General features: G+C 39.0%; 1 protein-coding gene across 1 annotated transcript in view; it reads left to right on the top strand.

Annotated features, from left to right (window-relative positions):
* LOC124787675 (AP-2 complex subunit mu) overlaps window positions 1-18,881 on the top strand; it is a 45,985-nt gene that overhangs the window by 2,466 nt on the left and 24,638 nt on the right. The window contains exons 2-4 of the mRNA XM_047254493.1: window positions 2,334-2,527; window positions 15,261-15,423; window positions 15,748-15,966. Coding sequence (XP_047110449.1) covers window positions 2,351-2,527; window positions 15,261-15,423; window positions 15,748-15,966 — 559 coding nt within the window. The 5' untranslated portion in view covers window positions 2,334-2,350. The remainder of the gene's footprint in view (window positions 1-2,333; window positions 2,528-15,260; window positions 15,424-15,747; window positions 15,967-18,881) is intronic.

Here is an 18,881-nt window from a genome sequence, read left to right as displayed (position 1 = left end):
CCAAGTGATGAAAATCTCCAACCTAACTGTGAATTGAACCTATGATCTGGACACAGCAACACTAACTGCTAGGCCATGAACGGTGGCTAAAGAATTTCTGGCCAAGAATTGGCTCCAGGAGGCAAAATGCATTGTACCACTGATTCACTAAACACTTCACCTCTTGGTTGTAAATACTGGTCAACAATTGTCACATAATTTTTAAACTTTTTGATTGAATTTTCCTGGGATACCAATATAATTTTTAGTATTTATCAGTAAACTACATATAGAACAAAGTTAGACACTTTGCCATTTCTGCTGTTCTCGTCTGTTCCCTTTTTGCTGGCACATTGGCCCCCATATTGCTCATAGTTTCCTGATTTAATATTGTGAAAGTTTACAGGGTTTCACAGTAGTCATTAACAGAAAAACAACTTGCAACCCTTTGACTTAAAATCACACTTTTTGTAACTTCAGAGAAAGAGGCAATATATTAAATACATAGACCTCCTGAAAGAACATGATTAAGTTTTAAAAAACAAAAAACAATTTGATGAGTTACTTTTGATAAAATTCCTATTAACATAGTAATAGTATTAAAAAATTTCATACATTTAAGGCATTGTCATGGGCTTAGTACATATAAAATATACATCTTTTGCTGCTTTCTATATCCTTCAGGGAGTCGAGCAGTAAGGCTTGTGTAATGGGAAGTGCAAAAAAACTGAACAAATAACAAAATTGTTAAATCTTATTAAAATCATGAAAGGGACTTGGGCAACTTTAAGGAAGTTGTTAATCCAGATGTAGATAGATTGGATTTCTCTTTGCTATATATCTACGGGGTCGACAGAAGCATCCGATCCAACACGTCGGCTTTGACCCGTGACGTAAGGGTGTTGTCGTGTGTGACGTCATGACGGCGCGGAGTTTGGTTTGAGTGTGGCTGTCTCCAGTTCTGTTTTATCTTATTTTATTTACTTTTCTGATCTGTTCATTCTATCTCGTGAGGGTTTTTTTTAAAAAAAACACTTACTATTTATTTTAATTATCTGTTTCCTCGAATTTCTGTTTTAGTTTATTATATTTATCTTTCTGATCTGTTCGTTCTATCCCGTGAGATTTTTTTTTTAAAGACAAAAAACACTAATCAGCTACTGAAGCATCTTTATCTTCTATGGGTTGCAGGGGTTACGACCCCTGGGGAGGTGGGTGGGTATTCATGCATGGCTGTCTTCACTTACACGTTGTAGCTACGCAAGGCATCTAAATTTGTTTATATTTAGTTTGCCCCCCACCCAAAACACCCCATTTCCTGCACTTGTCCCGTTAGTGTCATTAGGCTTCTTGTGGAAAGTGTGTGCGTTTGTTTTTGTTTCCGCAATATTTGTGACGTCATGGGTCAAAGCAGACGGGTGGGATCGGACGCTTCTGTATTTCCTATCTACGTTATGTTGGCTGTGAAAGTGAGGACAGTAAAGATTTAATCTGTGCTTTGTCAAATGAAGCAGTTCATCACATGAGTGAATGCGCCGGATGTCTTGTGTGTGGTATCACTGATTAAATGGCAGTGGATGGGAGCTTCCTGTGATACATTATCCCCGTGCTGATTAAGGTGCTACGTTATGTAGCAAGTTATACTGAAACTGTAAGAAGTTTTCTCTTCATTTCTGATCACAATTTTTGTGGGCTTGGTATTTCCTTCTTCTTTGCCAGCATAGGGATGCATACATGTCATATTAGTGTTTATGATGATGATGATGATGATTTATATTGCTAAAACTGGTCATTAAATTTGTGTGTGTTTCTACAATGTAGAAGTTGGTCTGATTAGTTAAATGTGTAATTTGTTTGTCACATTTAACTGATGGTTTTCTCTGATTTTCTTGAGGTTTTACCTAAAGGTGTTGTATACATAGAAAGTGTTTACAGAAGTGGAGAGTAATTTCATAGCTGAATTTAGATTTATAATGTGGTTTACCCCAGTTTACATTGTTTGTGATTAATTTACTCACTTCTATTTCATTCGCCTTTTTCTATGTCCAAGTCTTCAGGGGTTATGATGGAAATATAATAAGTCAGTAGTTTATGCTATATATGTCCTCCAGATAAACGGTGTAAAATATTAATACATTGTACTCATGATGTGAAACATTTGTTTAATGACATTAGTAGTGGCAATGCTGCTAGCAATAAAATTTCTCAAAATATATTTTAGTGAATGGTGTGTCTCTGTCCTCCAAATGAATTTTCGGATAGTTCCACTATGCGTACACATTTGTAAGTGTCTACATTCCTTCTACAATAACTTAATTTACGCTGTACTTCATTAAAAATGTTTCTTTTTGCAGGTACCTCTGCCCACAAGATGATCGGTGGGCTATTTGTATATAACCATAAAGGTGAAGTACTGATCTCCAGAGTCTATAGAGATGATATTGGACGAAATGCTGTTGATGCTTTCCGCGTCAATGTTATACATGCCAGGCAGCAAGTCAGATCACCAGTAACTAATATAGCAAGAACATCTTTCTTTCACATTAAGGTATTGCTTAAAAAAAGTGCCTGTTCACCGTTTTTTCATTTAGGTATCTAAAATGATATTAAATTATGTGTGTGCTCTAATGATTGAAAAACATAACTTGTTTCCCTGATTGCTGTTAGCTGGCACAAATACAGAGAATAAAATGAATAGTGCAATCTGTTTGTTGACATAGTGAAATGTAAGAGATGCATATTGCAGTGAAAAATGCCACTGTTTCATCATTGGATATTGTGACATGTCAGATTTCAAACCTCCATGAAATGTACAATATGGTATTAGACAATAGGTAATTATAGCTGTGTGAAATAGCTGATGCCATAGCTTCTTAAAGTTAGTGTGTTTCACATGAAGAATTAACTATTAAGACCTCATGCACAATTATTGTTGCTCATTGAACACTGACCGAAAGTGAGAAGAAATTTCTCAGCAGTATATGGGCCATTTATAAAGGATCAAACAGATGTTGCAAGCATTTTTGTTATTGTCCATGAGACCTGTGCCCACCACCTTGTGCCTGAAATTAAATAGTAGTCAAACCAGGGGATGGAAACAGCCCTGAACCAAAGCTACTGAAACTTGAAAATTCCTAGCAGATTGTGTGCCAGGCCAAGACTTGAACTCAAGACCTTTGCATTTCAAAGGCAAATGGTGTACAGACTGAGCTACCCAAGCACAAATAATGACCTGTCCTCACAACTTTACTTCTGCTAGTACCTCATCCCTTGTTTTCCAATCTTCACAGTTTTAATCTTACAGAAAGTTTCATATCAACACACACTCCACTGCAGGCTGAAAATTTAATTCTAGATTAAATTTGTTTCATATACTTCAAAGTTGGGCCAGTGATCTGATCTCTAGAATAATCCCTCTTACATTAGAAATGGAAAAAAAACTGCATTCCAAAAAGAATCATCTTTCTTAAGGGTGTTATACCTTGACCTTTGGCAATCAAAAATTATCAGTGGCACAACTAAGGTATTTGAAGTACCAATAAATGTGCATACTATTCACCACATTTGGCAATCTTGAGTTTCATTCATTCCCAAAGCTAGAAAAATTGTGTGTTGGAGGTTTACTATAAAACAGAAAAAAGACACAGTTTACATTCCTTAAAGAGTAAAACATTAGACAAGAGACAGAGAGGTAGTTCTAAACTGAGCACTAGCAACAAAAGGCATGAGAAGGAATCAAAAAGAGAGAAAGGGAAACTTCATAAAACATGTCATGAACAAAGGGAAAATTTAAGTGAAGTGATGAGACTGACTGAGAAATGGTGAGCAAGTGAAAATGGGAGATAACGCGAGCATTTTCTTTACTGTTTGATATTGGAAAAACAAACCATGCATGTTAATTTTTGGGAAACCACTATGAGGGTGACGGGTGGAAGTGTTTCACAATCTTCTTAAAACAGCATTTCTGCGCAGAGTGCAGGGTAGCTTGTTCCAGATGTGGACAGCAGTAGCATAGTAGTAGTTCACGAATGTTTTTTTGTTATAAATGTAGGGTGCTAGATATGTGAACCCTAGGACAGTTTTTTTAATCTCTGATGCGAGTTACTGGGATGCTTGTGCACTGAGCAGCAGATCAGGTAAACATGGCATGCAATAGTCACGGTTGGTTCTAACTGTTTAGTGTTCTCGGTACTCGTGACATGTTGGATTACATCACAGCAGTGCGGGTTAGAACAACAATTGATTGTGCAAGTTCATGTTTCAGATTATGTGGAAATACATTTCAAAACTGTTGAGGGCATAGTGGCAAGTGGAAGTCTTCTTGCATGTGGCAAATTTTCTGCCCCATTGAGATGCTAGTACAAAGTTAGACCCAAGCTCTTCACTGTATTTTGGTAAGGTATTGGAATATGACTGAGAAGGATAAAAGGCTGCTGTTTGCAGAATTCAGAACTTATTGATTTTTGATGGGATACTAAAATTACTTGGGACTTCGCATTTAGTTTACATCCTAGGTTTTGCACTCCTCTCCCTCTCACCACTGAAGACATATCGTTCATGTTGATGGTAGTATTAATGACTTCAGGTGTAGCACTTGGGTAGGCCTAACAATATTTGTAAGATAGAACAAATAAGATCAACAAAATACGAAAACAGTAGTGGGTGCAGGACTGACTGCTGTGATACTCCTGAGAGGACATGTTTCCAGGACAACTTTTTATTCCCACAGACAACATATTGCTGTCTGTTTTCCAAATGATTTTTAAATAATTTCAGTGTACTATCTAAAAAATTTAAGTCACATTTTCCTGAGCAGTATGTCAAAGCTGATGGCATCAAATGCTTTGCTGAAGTCTAGTATTGTCAATGTAGCTTGTGGTCATCCATGGCATAATGCAGTGTTAATGTTATGATGTTTATGTAAACCAGACTGGTATTTGTCCTAATATTGAACTTGGGTCAGTATTCATTAATTTAGCCATGAACAACAAAGTCCGGTGCTTTGGATACAGTGTAAGATGTTGATTGAATGATAATCACAAGGTGATTATGGGGTTTTGTTCTTAGGGATAGGCTGGAGTACACTTCTTTTCCATGTCTTGAGATATGCTCCTTTCACAAGAGAGGAGTTAAGTGTGTGTTAATACAGGTAGTAAAGTATCTGTGTCATTCTTGATCACAGTTGTGCTGGTTGTCATTTCTTATCGCATTAGAAGAGATTCTCATTTTTGTGTATATTGTAATGCATGTTAGGTGGAAAGTGTCTTAGTTATGTAGTCTGAGGTTTCTTGTGCGCAGTGGTTCTTTGCAGCAAGATGGTTGACTGGTCCTGGGAAAAATTCAATCAGCTGAGACCAGAAAAACAGTTTCTAATTTTACCTTACTGGCATTCCAAGCTACAGATTACCCTTGAAGTAGTTCCCATCCGCTCATACACTCTGGTCCCAGTGCTTATGTCACTGGTCAGACATTTTCTGGAAGTCCTGTTCTTTGAGGGTGTTTATCACCACCAGCGATGCTTCTTGAATCCTCTCTAGAGTGTCGAACTGACGGCCTTTCAACTTTTCAGTTTTGGTAATAGCATGAAGTTGCAAGGTGCCAAATCTGGTGACTACAGTGGGTGGGGTACAACCTTTGTTGTTTTTTGCCAAAAAGGTCCTGGTGAGCAAGGACGTGTGACAGGGCGCGTTGTCGTGATGCAGCAACCAGTTCCCTTGATGCCAAAGTTCGGGACATCATTACCACACGTTTTCATGGAGCTGTCGCAAAAGATCGCAGTAGGGGAATTCACTGTTTGGGTGGGTGGGACGAATTCTTTGTGCACAATTCCCTTGGTATCGAAGAAAACGATGACCGTGCTCTTCACCTGTCTCATTTTTTTTTGGGTCTTGGATAGCCCGGGCCCTTCCACTGGGACGATTGTTGCTTTGTCTCTGGGTCATAACTGCAAATCCAGCCCTCATCACCAGTGACAACCTGCGACTAGAAGGTTGGATCGTCAGATGCTGTCTGACGAAGGTCCGTGCACACTTACATGCTGTGCCTTCTGCTCGCCACACACCAGACACCATGTATTACGGAAGTCACTGGGGACACACGTGTCCTCCCAGCTGAATGCCACTCTGTACTCTGACTCATCAGATATGCAGCTCTCACCACCTAGCGGTGCAAAGATCGACTACTACTACTACTGCTACTTTCCAGTTGGCAGCACCACCTCTGAAAATTTTGGATTCCACCTCGTTGTGCACAGTATTCTTGTTCATCATTGGACAAGTCAGTTGTCATCTGAGGAGAAAGATTTTTTCTTACATGGAATTGTATGTATAGGACCATGTTCATCAAAGAGAGCTACGAGGCTATCAGTAAGCTCTTGAATTTCGTCATCAGTTGTGGAGACTCTAATTATGAGGGGATCAAAAAGTTTCTAGCCTAACAAATAAAGAATGATAGAAATTTCAGAAGACTAATATATTTGTCAATATAATACCTATGTACATTAATAAACTTGTGGGCATACTCAGATAACTTCTGTAAACCATTCAAATAAAAGATCTTAGATTGCAAGTCCAACCAAGCGTTCACAGCATCAGTCACTGCATCATCATCAGTTCGTCATCCTTTGAGGTCTTTTTTTAGGTTTGGGAAAAGAAAAGTCTGGTGGAGCCAAATCTGGAGAATATGGCAGATGACATAACAATTCTAACTCGGTCATGCAGAGTTTACAGTGTTGTGAGGGCTTCATGTGGCAGTGCATTCTCCTGATGCGAAAGAAGTCTGCGCGCCAATTTTCTGCACCTTTTTTTTTCTTTCTCTCTTCTTTCAAATGGTGCAGGAGTGTGCAGGAGTATGATGCATTGATATTTATGCCCTTTCGCAAGTAAACCACCATAATTACCCTTTCTTCATCCCAGAAGACCAATCCCATCACCTTAGCTGCTGATTTTTGCACCTGGAATTTTTTTGGGGTAGGTGATGAAGGATTTTTCCATTGTTGTGACTGTTGTTTTGTCTCAGGATCAAAGTAGTGAATCCACATTTCATCCAGTGTAGCATAACTTGCAAGAAAGCCATCTTCATCTGTTTCAAATTGGTGGATGATTTCTTGACAACACTGCACACGCTCCTGTCTCTGATCTGCATTCAAGTCTTTTGGGACCCACCAAGATGAAACTTTCTGCATTCCAAAATATACACAACAATGTCATAAGCACACCCGTGGGAGATTCCAAATGTGGTTTCAATGTGCTGCAACATTGTTAGACAATCCTGCAAAATCATAGCATAAATTGCAGTCACTGTTTCATCAGTGGCAATGGTGATAGGCCTTCTGCTCCTTGGCGCACCTTCCACACTCATTCTTCCACGTTTGAAGTCGGACACTTTTTTGGAGCACCTTCCACACTCATTCTTCCACGTTTGAAGTCGGACACTCAGTTTTTTACTGTTGCACATGACAAAGCACTGTCCTCAAGTATATTCCACATGTCCTACTCAATTTCCTTGGACATCATTCCTTTCAAATGAGGATATTCAATCACAGCATGGTTCTCAATTCTCTCAATATTCGCAATTTTGCTTACACTAAGGTATACGATGCATCCTAGATGCCAAATTAATGAAGCTGGAGCCGCGAAATTTGACTTTCATACTCACTGACGGTCACTAGAAAAGTAGATGGTGGTGTTTGTGCGATACATTAACTGTAACTATCTCGGGCTAGAATCTTTTCAACTACCTCTCGTGTTTGATGCCAGTGGGCTCCTGGGCATTCAGCAGTTAGCGAAACAATCAATATGTTTAATATTCCTACAAATTTTGTGATGTGGTTTGAGCTTTGCAGGATGTGAGGAGTAGAACAGGTATATTATGTCACATGTAGAGCCCTGGAGCCGAGATTTGACCTGTATCTTGTGCCATTCTGCTTACCTATAGTTTTCTCACTAAGTTTTGAAGAGTCTTCAAGTCTCGTGTCTTAGACCTGAAATCATATATTGAGAACTGTCAGGTGGGGGAGATTCAGAAGATGAGAACTGGACAAAAAATTTGTTTTAAAGGTGGTTCATTCTAATATATTTGCACTGTATTAAAGTTGGTCAGCTCCAGTTGCACAATTCACAATCCAGTGTACACATGTAAATGGAAGTGCATATTCCATATTGTAATTCCATAATGAAGGAAAATTACCATACTACTAAGCAACATCACAGATTTTGGTGGGTCTGTACTTTTAATGTCAATTATTTCATAAGATAATTACTTTCAGGTAACTTTCGAAAAGTTGGCAATGCCTGCTTTTGAGCGAGTGGTAACAATACGGGGTGTTTCAAAAAGATTTTACTACTTTAAAAATTCATATAAATTTATTGATAGAAGAAACAGAGCTAGGTTTAGTGTTATTTTGTAGGGAAACACACAAAGGTTTTATGTCTTAAACTAAAGATGTTGTATGTGGCTTCTGTTGGTTATCCTGCACACATCCCATTGGTAGTAAATTTCTTCCCAAACTTGCTCAGTGGCAGCATAAATTCTTGCTCCAATTTCAGGTAGAGAAGCCGACATAGGTGGTACAAACTTGATAGCCTTGATGAATCCCCATAAAAAAATATGGTGTCTGGTCCAGGGAACGTGGGGGCCATGCAGTTGGGTGCATCATGGCCAATCCATTGACCTGGAAAGCGATAACTGAGAAAATCCTGGATGTCAGCCAGATAGTAGGGTTGTGCACCATCTTGCATGAAGTAAACATTTTGTTCTTGGTCATCCACATCGATCTGTGGTATCAAAACTTGTAACATATCCAGGTACACCATTCCATTGATGGTTCTCGTGGAAAAAAAGGAGCTGTGCACTTTGTTCTTGCTCAGTGCACAAAAAAAGTTCAGTTTATGGCTTTCAAAAACATGTTGCAATGTTTGCTGTAGATTTTCGTTGCCTCAAATCAAACAGTTGTTTGTTAACCTTGCCATGTAAGTGAAATGTCGACTCATCAGAAAAGATGATTTTGTTCAAGAAATATTGATCCTCATGTAATTGATTTAACATATCCGCACAGAAATCCTTGTGAGCAATTTTATCAGTGTCTTTTTATTGCTTGTACGGTCATCAATCTGTACAGTTTCAAATGCAAACGGTTTCTTAACACACGCCAAACAGACGTATCTGGGATTTGCAGTTCGTGAGATGCATGTCGTGCTGATTTCGTAGGTCTGTTGATAAAATTCTCACTCGCTCAACGGCATAGTCAGATGTGCTTGGACGACGTGATGATTTCCCATGTCTTACCAAGCATCCATGAACCATGGACCTTGCCATTGGTGGGGAGGCTTGCGTGCCTCAGCGACACAGATAGCCGCACCGTAGGTGCAGCCACAACGGAGGGGTATCTGTTGAGAGGCCAGACAAACGTGTGGTTCCTGAAGAGGGGCAGCAGCCTTTTCAGTAGTTGCAAGGGCAACAGTCTGGATGATTGACTGATCTGGCCTTGTAACAATAACCAAAACGGCTTTGCTGTGCTGGTACTGCGAACGGCTGAAAGCAAGGGGAAACTACGGGCGTAATTTTTCCCGAGGGCATGCAGCTTTACTGTATGATTAAATGATGACGGTGTCCTCTTGGGTAAAATATTCCGGAGGTAAAATAGTCCCCCATTCGGATCTCCGGGCGGGGACTACTCAAGAGGATGTCGTTATCAGGAGAAAGAAAACTGGCGTTCTACGGATCAGAGCGTGGAATGTCAGATCCCTTAATCGGGCAGGTAGGTTAGAAAATTTAAAAAGGGAAATGGATAGGTTAAAGTTAGATATAGTGGGAATTAGTGAAGTTCGGTGGCAGGAGGAACAAGACTTCTGGACAGGTGACTACAGGGTTATAAACACAAAGTCCAATAGGGGTAATGCAGGAGTAGGTTTAATAATGAATAGGGAAAATAGGAATGCGGGTAAGCTACTACAGACAGCATAGTGAACGCATTATTGTGGCCAAAATAGATACGAAGCCCACACCTACTACAGTAGTACAAGTTTATATGCCAACTAGCTCTGCAGATGACGAAGAAATTGAAGAAATGTATGATGAAATAAAATAAATTATTCAGGTAGTGAAGGGAGACGAAAATTTAATAGTCATGGGTGACTGGAATTAGTGTGTAGGAAAAGGGAGAGAAGGAAACGTAGTAGGTGAATATGGATTGGGGCTAAGAAATGAAAGAGGAACCCGCCTGGTAGAATTTTGCACAGAGCACAACATAATCATAGCTAACACTTGGTTTAAGAATCATGAAAGAAGGTTGTATACATGGAAGAACCCTGGAGATACTAAAAGGTATCAGATAGATTATATAATGGTAAGACAGAGATTTAGGAACCAGGTTTTAAATTGTAAGACGTTTCCAGGGGCAGATGTGGACTCTGACCACAATCTATTGGTTATGACCTGTAGATTAAAACTGAAGAAACTGCAAAAAGGTGGGAATTTAAGGAGATGGGACCTGGATAAACTGAAAGAACCAGAGGTTGTACAGAGTTTCAGGGAGAGCATAAGGGAACAATTGATAGGAATGGGGGAAAGAAATACAGTAGAAGAAGAATGGGTAGCTCTGAGGGATGAAGTAGTGAAGGCAGCAGAGGATCAAGTAGGTAAAAAGACGAGGGCTAGTAGAAATCCTTGGGTAACAGAAGAAATATTGAATTTAATTCATGAAAGGAGAAAATATAAAAATGCAGTAAATGAAGCAGGCAAAAAGGAATACAAACATCTCAAAAATGAGATCGACAGGAAGTGCAAAATGGCTAAGCAGGGATGGCTAGAGGACAAATGTAAGGATGTAGTGGCTTATCTCACTAGGGGTAAGATAGATACGGCCTACAGGAAAATTAAAGAGACCTTTGGCGATAAGAGAACCACATGTATGAACATCAAGAGCTCAGATGGAAACCCAGTTCTAAGCAAAGAAGGGAAAGCAGAAAGGTGGAAGGAGTATATAGAGGGTCTATACAAGGGCGATGCACTTGAGGACAATATTATGGAAATGGAAGAGGATGTAGATGAAGATGAAATGGGAGATACGATACTGCGTGAAGAGTTTGACAGAGCACTGAAGGACCTGAGTCGAAACAAGGCCCCCGGAGTAGACAACATTCCATTGGAACTACTGACGGCCTTGGGAGAGCCAGTCCTGACAAAACTCTACCATCTGGTGAGCAAGATGTATGAAACAGGCGAAATACCCTCAGACTTCAAGAAGAATATAATAATTCCAATCCCAAAGAAAGCAGGTGTTGACAGATGTGAAAATTACCGAACTATCAGTTTAATAAGCCACAGCTGCAAAGTACTAACCCGAATTCTTTACAGACGAATGGAAAAACTAGTAGAAGCCGACCTTGGGGAAGATCAGTTTGGATTCCGTAGAAATACTGGAACACGTGAGGCAATAGTGACCTTACGACTTATCTTAGAAGAAAGATTAAGGAAAGGCAAACCTACGTGTCTAGCATTTGTAGACTTAGAGAAAGCTTTTGACAATGTTGACTGGAATACTCTCTTTCAAATTCTAAAGGTGGCAGGGGTAAAATACAGGGAGCGAAAGGCTATTTACAACTTGTACAGAAACCAGATGGCAGTTATAAGAGTTGAGGGACATGAAAGGGAAGCAGTGGTTGGGAAGGGAGTAAGACAGGGTTGTAGCCTCTCCCCGATGTTATTCACTCTCTATATTGAGCAATCAGTAAAGGAAACAAAAGAAAAATTCGGAGTAGGTATTAAAATCCATGGAGAAGAAATAAAAACTTTGAGGTTCGCCGATGACATTGTAATTCTGGCAGAGACAGCAAAGGACTTGGAAGAGCAGTTGAACGGAATGGATGGTGTCTTGAAGGGAGGATATAAGATGAACATCAACAAAAGCAAAACGAGGATAATGGAATGTAGTCAAGTCGGGTGATGCTGAGGGTATTAGATTAGGAAATGAGACACTTAAAGTAGTAAAGGAGTTTTGCTATTTGGGGAGCAAAATAACTGATGATGGACGAAGTAGAGAGGATATAAAATGTAGACTGGCAATGGCAAGGAAAGCGTTTCTGAAGAAGAGAAATTTGTTAACATCGAGTATAGATTTAAGTGTCAGGAAGTTATTTCTGAAAGTATTTGTATGGAGTGTAGCTATGTATGGAAGTGAAACATGGACGGTAAATAGTTTGGACAAGAAGAGAATAGAATCTTTTGAAATGTGGTGCTACAGAAGAATGCTGAAGATTAGATGGGTAGATCACATAACTAATGAGGAAGTATTGAATAGGATTGGGGAGAAGAGAAGTTTGTGGCACAACTTGACCAGAAGAAGGGATCGGTTGGTAGGACATGTTCTGAGGCATCAAGGGATCACCAATTTAGTATTGGAGGGCAGCGTGGAGGGTAAAAATCATAGGGGAAGACCAAGAGATGAATACACTAAGCAGATTCAGAAGGATGTAGGTAGCAGTGGGTACTGGGAGATGAAGAAGCTTGTACAGGATAGAGTAGCATGGAGAGCTGCATCAAACCAGTCTCAGGACTGAAGACCACAACAACAACAACCAAGCATACTGTTTCTCCAGATATTTATGCCACTCATAAATTGTGGGGCTACTAGGAGTATCTTTAGCATACATGGTGTGGAAATTATGATGAACTGTTGTCGCCGACTTCGAATCTTCAAACCAAAGAGTACTGCTAGCACACTCGGGTCCAGTGAAGGCAGCCATCTTTAATGCAACTGCCGCTAGCGTTCGTTACGGTGCGATTCGGCGCTAACAAACTACACGAGACAAAACTTGATGTATTTTCCTACAATATTACAATCACCTCTCCCGGTACTTTGAATTAATTAATATGTATTTTCAAAGTTGTAAAGTCCTTTTTGAAACACCCTGTATTTTTGCTGTTATATGATGTTTTTGTAACTTCAGGTATCTGTATCTTTTGATTACCAATGTTTTCTGTAAAGCTAATTGAATCATTATACTCGTGAACATAAACAGCTGAGCTACAAATTCGAGATTTTGACTAAAAACCAATTTTAATTATTCCTGTAGATGTGATATATCACATGAACACTTCACTAGACAATGAAAAGGTTAAAAATTTTAGCTGTTCTTGGGAACAGAAAACATAGCAGGTGAATTCAATTCCAACAAGTTATCTCAGTAGCTACTTTGTCTTTTTTGTTGCCATTACATCTCTGAGTGTGATTGCACCGTGTAGTGTAGGGGTTGTAATGGGAGAATACTCAGGTCTGTATTCATGTCTCCCATTATGACGTGTTCGTATTGTCGCTGTAGAGAATATAATTCCGGCTGAATGGAAGTCATTGAGCTGATTTTTGGAGGCTTATAGGCAACTCACATAAAGTTCTTAAAACACTGTAGTCTTACTTCATTGACCATAAATTATGCTTGTCTTACTTTGCCAGGGCTCAATTCTCTCAAAACTTTCGTTTGAGATCAAATAGTATGTGTGTCTTGCTTAGTATCAGTCCTAAGAAACATATGTAGTTGGAGATACAGTTACTGGTGATATGTGTGGTTTTAGCAAAGTTTGACACAGGATTGCATAACAGTGTAGTTGCTGGAGGAAAGACTGAGTTCTTTGTAATGTACTAACAAAGACTGCATGTTACAGTGGGCTATTTACAGCTAACTAACACATGCATCAGGGCAGCCTGCAATAAGCTGTTAGGCAAGTTTGCCTCTACATGTGGCAAAGGAGACTTACCCACACTCCTGTGAAGTTGCATAGCTCAGTGGTGGTTAGAATTTCGTACTCTTGGGGTGCTTCTGAGTTACGGTCGCTGAAGAAGAGATAGCAGATTTAAGAATGTTGTCCATTGTGAGGACGGCATGGTTGAGGTAATGGTGATTGTGAAACAATTAACACTTAGTCTTCAAACATAAAATATAATTAATATGTTGTACAGTTCAGAGGGGAAAGAAAAAAGTGAGGCACTTAGCAGGGATAATGATGCCAGCAGAGAAAAGTAAATATAATAACTAAAAAAACTAGCATAGGTAGCTCCAATTCAATTAAAAATTACTGTAATGAAACAGGTTGTAATTTTTCTGATTAGTGGTTAAGAGATAATTGAAAAGGTGTAAGAAATGTAAACAAGGTAAAGAACACAGTGCTGCTGCTGCTGCTGCTGCTGCTGCTGCTGCTGCTGCTGCTACCACTACAAGTACGTAGAGAACTCAAAGGCAAAAGGAAAAATGGAGATGTTGACGGTAACTAATGTTAAGTAATAACTACAGTGAAGGCTATTGTGGTGAGACAGTAGGAAAAGTGGCCAATACAAAAATAATTACAATGTTACTGCAATTGCAGAGTCTAGTTATAGAGACTAGAGGATATTACACTAGTTTGCTTTTCATGTTTTGGGACAAAGCAGTAGGGATCGAAACAAGAAAACAGTGTCCATTAAAGATGGGCACACGTTAAGAGCTGTGAGTGCTTGTTCAGTAGAACAGATGTTTTCACAGTAGCGAAGATGTAGCAAAGTGGATAGCTCTTAAGGAACACACTTTGGAGGCCATGTTTACTGAGACATTTTGCGTCTAGTATTGTTTATTTTCAAATGTATACCTTTATGCAATTAACTGATACAGCCTGCATTTTCTACAGCACTTTACCATATTTATTGATATTTTAGAGATTTGTGTTCACCCCGTGGCAAAAAATCCATTATGTGGCCATTTCATCTTCCTCTTTCAGAATAAATGTCAGTTTTCCTTCCTTAAAGCAAAAAATTGATCTTTGACATTCTATATCACTTCTGTTCGTTGTTACATTGTCAGAATGCTTCTTCGTTGTGCAAATTAATTCTTTGAAACTGTTAATTTAGTTTACTTAATTATTTAGTATCCATGTAACCACGAGAGGGGAGGGGCTTTTGATGCCTCTTTCTCTGGCTGATAAGTCACCTCTCATGCCACTGTTATCTCCTTCCTGCAGGGGTTCAGGGGATTGTGTGATACTTAACCATGTTATTAAGTCCCATTAATCCATATTCAGTCATTCAGGGAATGATTTGCAGTAACTTGAAGTATTCAGACTATAATTAGGAAAATCGCAGAGATTCAAAACATAACAGTCCAAGTCTGGACTGTGAACACTCACTCACTCACTCATTCACTCACTCACTCACTCCCTCCCTCCCTCCCTCCCTCGTGTATTCACATTCACTTGTGTAATATCTGTAGTGAGCCCATAAAGAAATTTTTGTTTAAATTTCCATTTTATTTTTACAGCGAGCAAATATATGGCTTGCCGCAGTAACAAAGCAGAATGTGAATGCTGCCATGGTGTTCGAATTTCTGTTGAAGATAATAGATGTTATGCAGTCATATTTTGGAAAGATTTCGGAAGAGAATATCAAGAACAACTTTGTGCTCATTTATGAATTACTTGATGGTGAGGACATAAAAACTTGCTTATTTTTTCATACAGTTAACTCTTTGAGGAAATGCAGATATTAAACACACGCAATCATTCGAAAGCATTTTATGGTAGTTTCTCTTGGAATTTTCTTTTGTGAAATTGTACATTTGTATTGCTTTAATAATTACTGAACAATTAATTTTTGTACATACAAATATTTCTTATTGTAAGATAAGTTTTCTCATTATTAATGTCAATAGGCATATATTTATTGTTATATGTTGCAAAATGCATATACGTGAAAAATCATTTGACCAAGGAAATTAATTGATAATTTTGCTACAAACTTTTTTGCAGAAATCTTGGACTTTGGTTATCCTCAGAATTCAGACACAGGTGTTCTGAAAACTTTCATAACACAACAGGGAATAAAATCTCAGACTAAGGAAGAACAAGCACAGATAACATCACAAGTTACTGGACAGATCGGATGGCGTCGAGAGGGTATAAAATACAGAAGGAACGAATTGTTCCTAGATGTCCTTGAATATGTTAATCTTCTGATGTCACCACAAGGTGTGTGTAAAATAGAGTAGCCAAACTGAGAAGATTAAAAAGAAATTATACTTCAGTGGTTTGGACGCAATCTGTTTCTCTTAGAGTTAAAAATGAGTGTCATATCAATTTTCACTTATAAGTTAGTGGGTGTTGAAGATTCATTTTGGAAGCCTTATGCTGTTTTCATATCACTCGTTGAATTGAATGTAGTCAGTGCATGGCTTTTTCTCTCTTGACACTTAAGATATATTCTTCAAGGAAAATACTTTTAGGGGAGGGAACAGAAAGCATTTTCAAATAGTCACATTCTTCAGGGGCTGTAAAGAAGGCTCATTTTATCTTCCAAACTGATGGAAAGATATTGCATAAATCTGATAGGTTTTCCTTTCAAATTTTAGAATTGTTTCCACTATGTGATCATCATCATCTTCATCATCATCTTGGACAGTTTCCAGCCACTGGCTGGGTCTGTCGGGAACACAAGCCTCTCCATCGTGTTCTGTCTTTCCACCATTCCCCCTCTTCCACCTTCGTCCAGTTCTCTCCTCTTCTCATCACACATTCCTTCACTCCCTTCACCCATCTATCTCTTGGTCTTCCTCTGGGCCTCTTCCCCTCCAGTTGCAGATCAAACATCCTCTTTGGAATTCTTCCCTCATCCATTCTCTTCATGTGTCCATACCACTGCAGTCTTGATTTTTCTATCCTGTCCTGTACTGGTTCCTCCTTTAGTCTTTCCCTCACATACAAATTTCGCAATCTGTCTCGTCTTGTTACACCCAACCTGCTCCTCTGGAACTTCATTTCACTAGCCTGTATTCTACTTTTGTCGCTTTTGTGCATTACCCATGTCTCACTTCCGTATGTCAATATGGGGACAAAGTAGGTTCGGTATATAATTCCCTTGGATTTCTGTGGCACCTCCTTGCTCCAAATAAGCCCCCTAATGCATTTGTAGAACTGCCCTGCTTTTCTGCACCTTTCATTTATTTCCATTGCGTTTCCCCCTTACTTTCAATCACGCTTCCCAGGTACTTGAAGTTCTCTACCACTTGTAGTTTTTCCCCTCCACAAGTTATATCCACATTTGGCCTATTCTTCTTCCTTGTTGTGACGATTATTTCACTTTTCTTTGCAGAGAAATGCATTCCATATTGTGCTGCCGTTGCCTCCCATGCATCTAACTGCTCTTGCACCTCCTTCACGCAATTTCCCCATAACATCAGGTCATCGGCAAAAAGCACTGCTTTCATTTTATGATCTCCAATTGCATCTGATACTTGCTGTAGGATTTCATCCATAACAATAATAAACAATAAAGGCGAAAGTGCACTTCCCTGTCGCAGCCCATTTTCCAGCTTGAACCATGCAGTACGTTCCCTCCCCCACTTTCACACAACTCTCACTTCCCTCATACACTATGTGATATTTACATATAATATTAATCACATGTTGTAAAGTAAACTGCTAAGAGGTTTCAGATATTTTACTGCATCTTTCTCATTTTGAGTGCTAAACTTACAAATACTATACATTCCAGCTGCTACTTGATTTGGCAAGCCTCTTAGTTATCATTCATTTAGAATGACAAATTGTGTGCATTGGGTTGAAACAAGAAAAACTACTGTTCAGGGAACACCTATAATTTCTCTTAACTGCTGAGTGAAGTGTGGGTCCCCAAGTTGGCTATTATATACAGGCAAAATCACATGCACGAGGAAAGTAATTAAATAAATGGAGAGTTGAACAGAATGGACATGGTGTTGAGAGGAGGATATAAGATGAACATAAACAAAAGCAAAATGATAATGGAATTTAGTAGAATGAAGTAAACTGATGCTGAGGGAATTAGATTAGGAAATGAAACAATTAAAGTAGTATTAGTTTTGCTATTTGGGCAGCAAAATAACTGATGATGGTCGAAGTAGAGAGGATATAAAATGTAGACTGGCAGTGGCAAGAAGTGTTTCTGAAGCAGAGAAATTTAACATAGAGTATAGATTTGAGTTTCATGAAGTCTTCCCTGAAAGTATTTGTATGGAGTGTAGCCATATATGAAAGTGAAACATGGATGACACAGTTTAAACAAGAAGAAAATAGAAGCCTTTGAAATTTGGCGCTACAGAAGAATGCTGAAGATTGGGTGGCTAGATCATGTAACTAATGAGGAAGTACTGAATATAACTGAGGAGCAAAGAAATTTGTACCACAACCCGACTAGAAGAAGGGATTGGTTGGTAGGACATATTCAGAGACAGCAAGGGATCACCAGTTTAGTACTGGAGGAAAGTATGGGGGGGGGGGGGGGGGGGGGGGGTTAAAAATCATAGAGGCAGACCAAGAGATAAATATGGTAAGCAGATTCAGAAGGACATAGGTTGCAGAAGTTACTCAGAGATGAAGAGGCTTTCACAGGATAGAGTAGCTTGGAGAGCTGCATGAAACTGGTCTTTGGACTGTAGATGACAGCAACAGCAACAACAGATCTGTCATTACTGTTTTTTTTTTTACAACTATTTGCTGTCTTGTATCTTCACTCCGCACTCTCTCTTACCGTTACCCAAGAAGTGACCTCAGAAACCTCATCTCAGCTGCTTCTTTTCTTCGGACCCACCTTACATGACCCTAAATGAGAGCAGGCTTAGCCACCACATTGTGTAGGTCTTTAGCTCTTTCCTTGTAATTCTACAGATTCCTCTTTAAAAATCCTTTTGTGGTGTTATATTTCTGTATATTTCAAACCACGTCTGAATTAGTTTTGGGTATTGATTGCTCTGTCCTTAATATTTAAAACAAGTTTACCTGTTTCATTTTTCACTGTTTCTGCTCCTCTTGTGTGTTTCCCTTCCATTGCTGTTACTTTTGTTTCATTTACAGGTACAACTACATAAGTTTTTAAAATGTTTATGAAGTTTAAATTTTCTTGTAAAGCA

Source organism: Schistocerca piceifrons, chromosome 3 (genome assembly GCF_021461385.2).
Source record: "Schistocerca piceifrons isolate TAMUIC-IGC-003096 chromosome 3, iqSchPice1.1, whole genome shotgun sequence".
Classification (NCBI taxonomy): domain Eukaryota; kingdom Metazoa; phylum Arthropoda; class Insecta; order Orthoptera; family Acrididae; genus Schistocerca; species Schistocerca piceifrons.
This window is presented reverse-complemented; position numbering and strand designations above follow the sequence as displayed.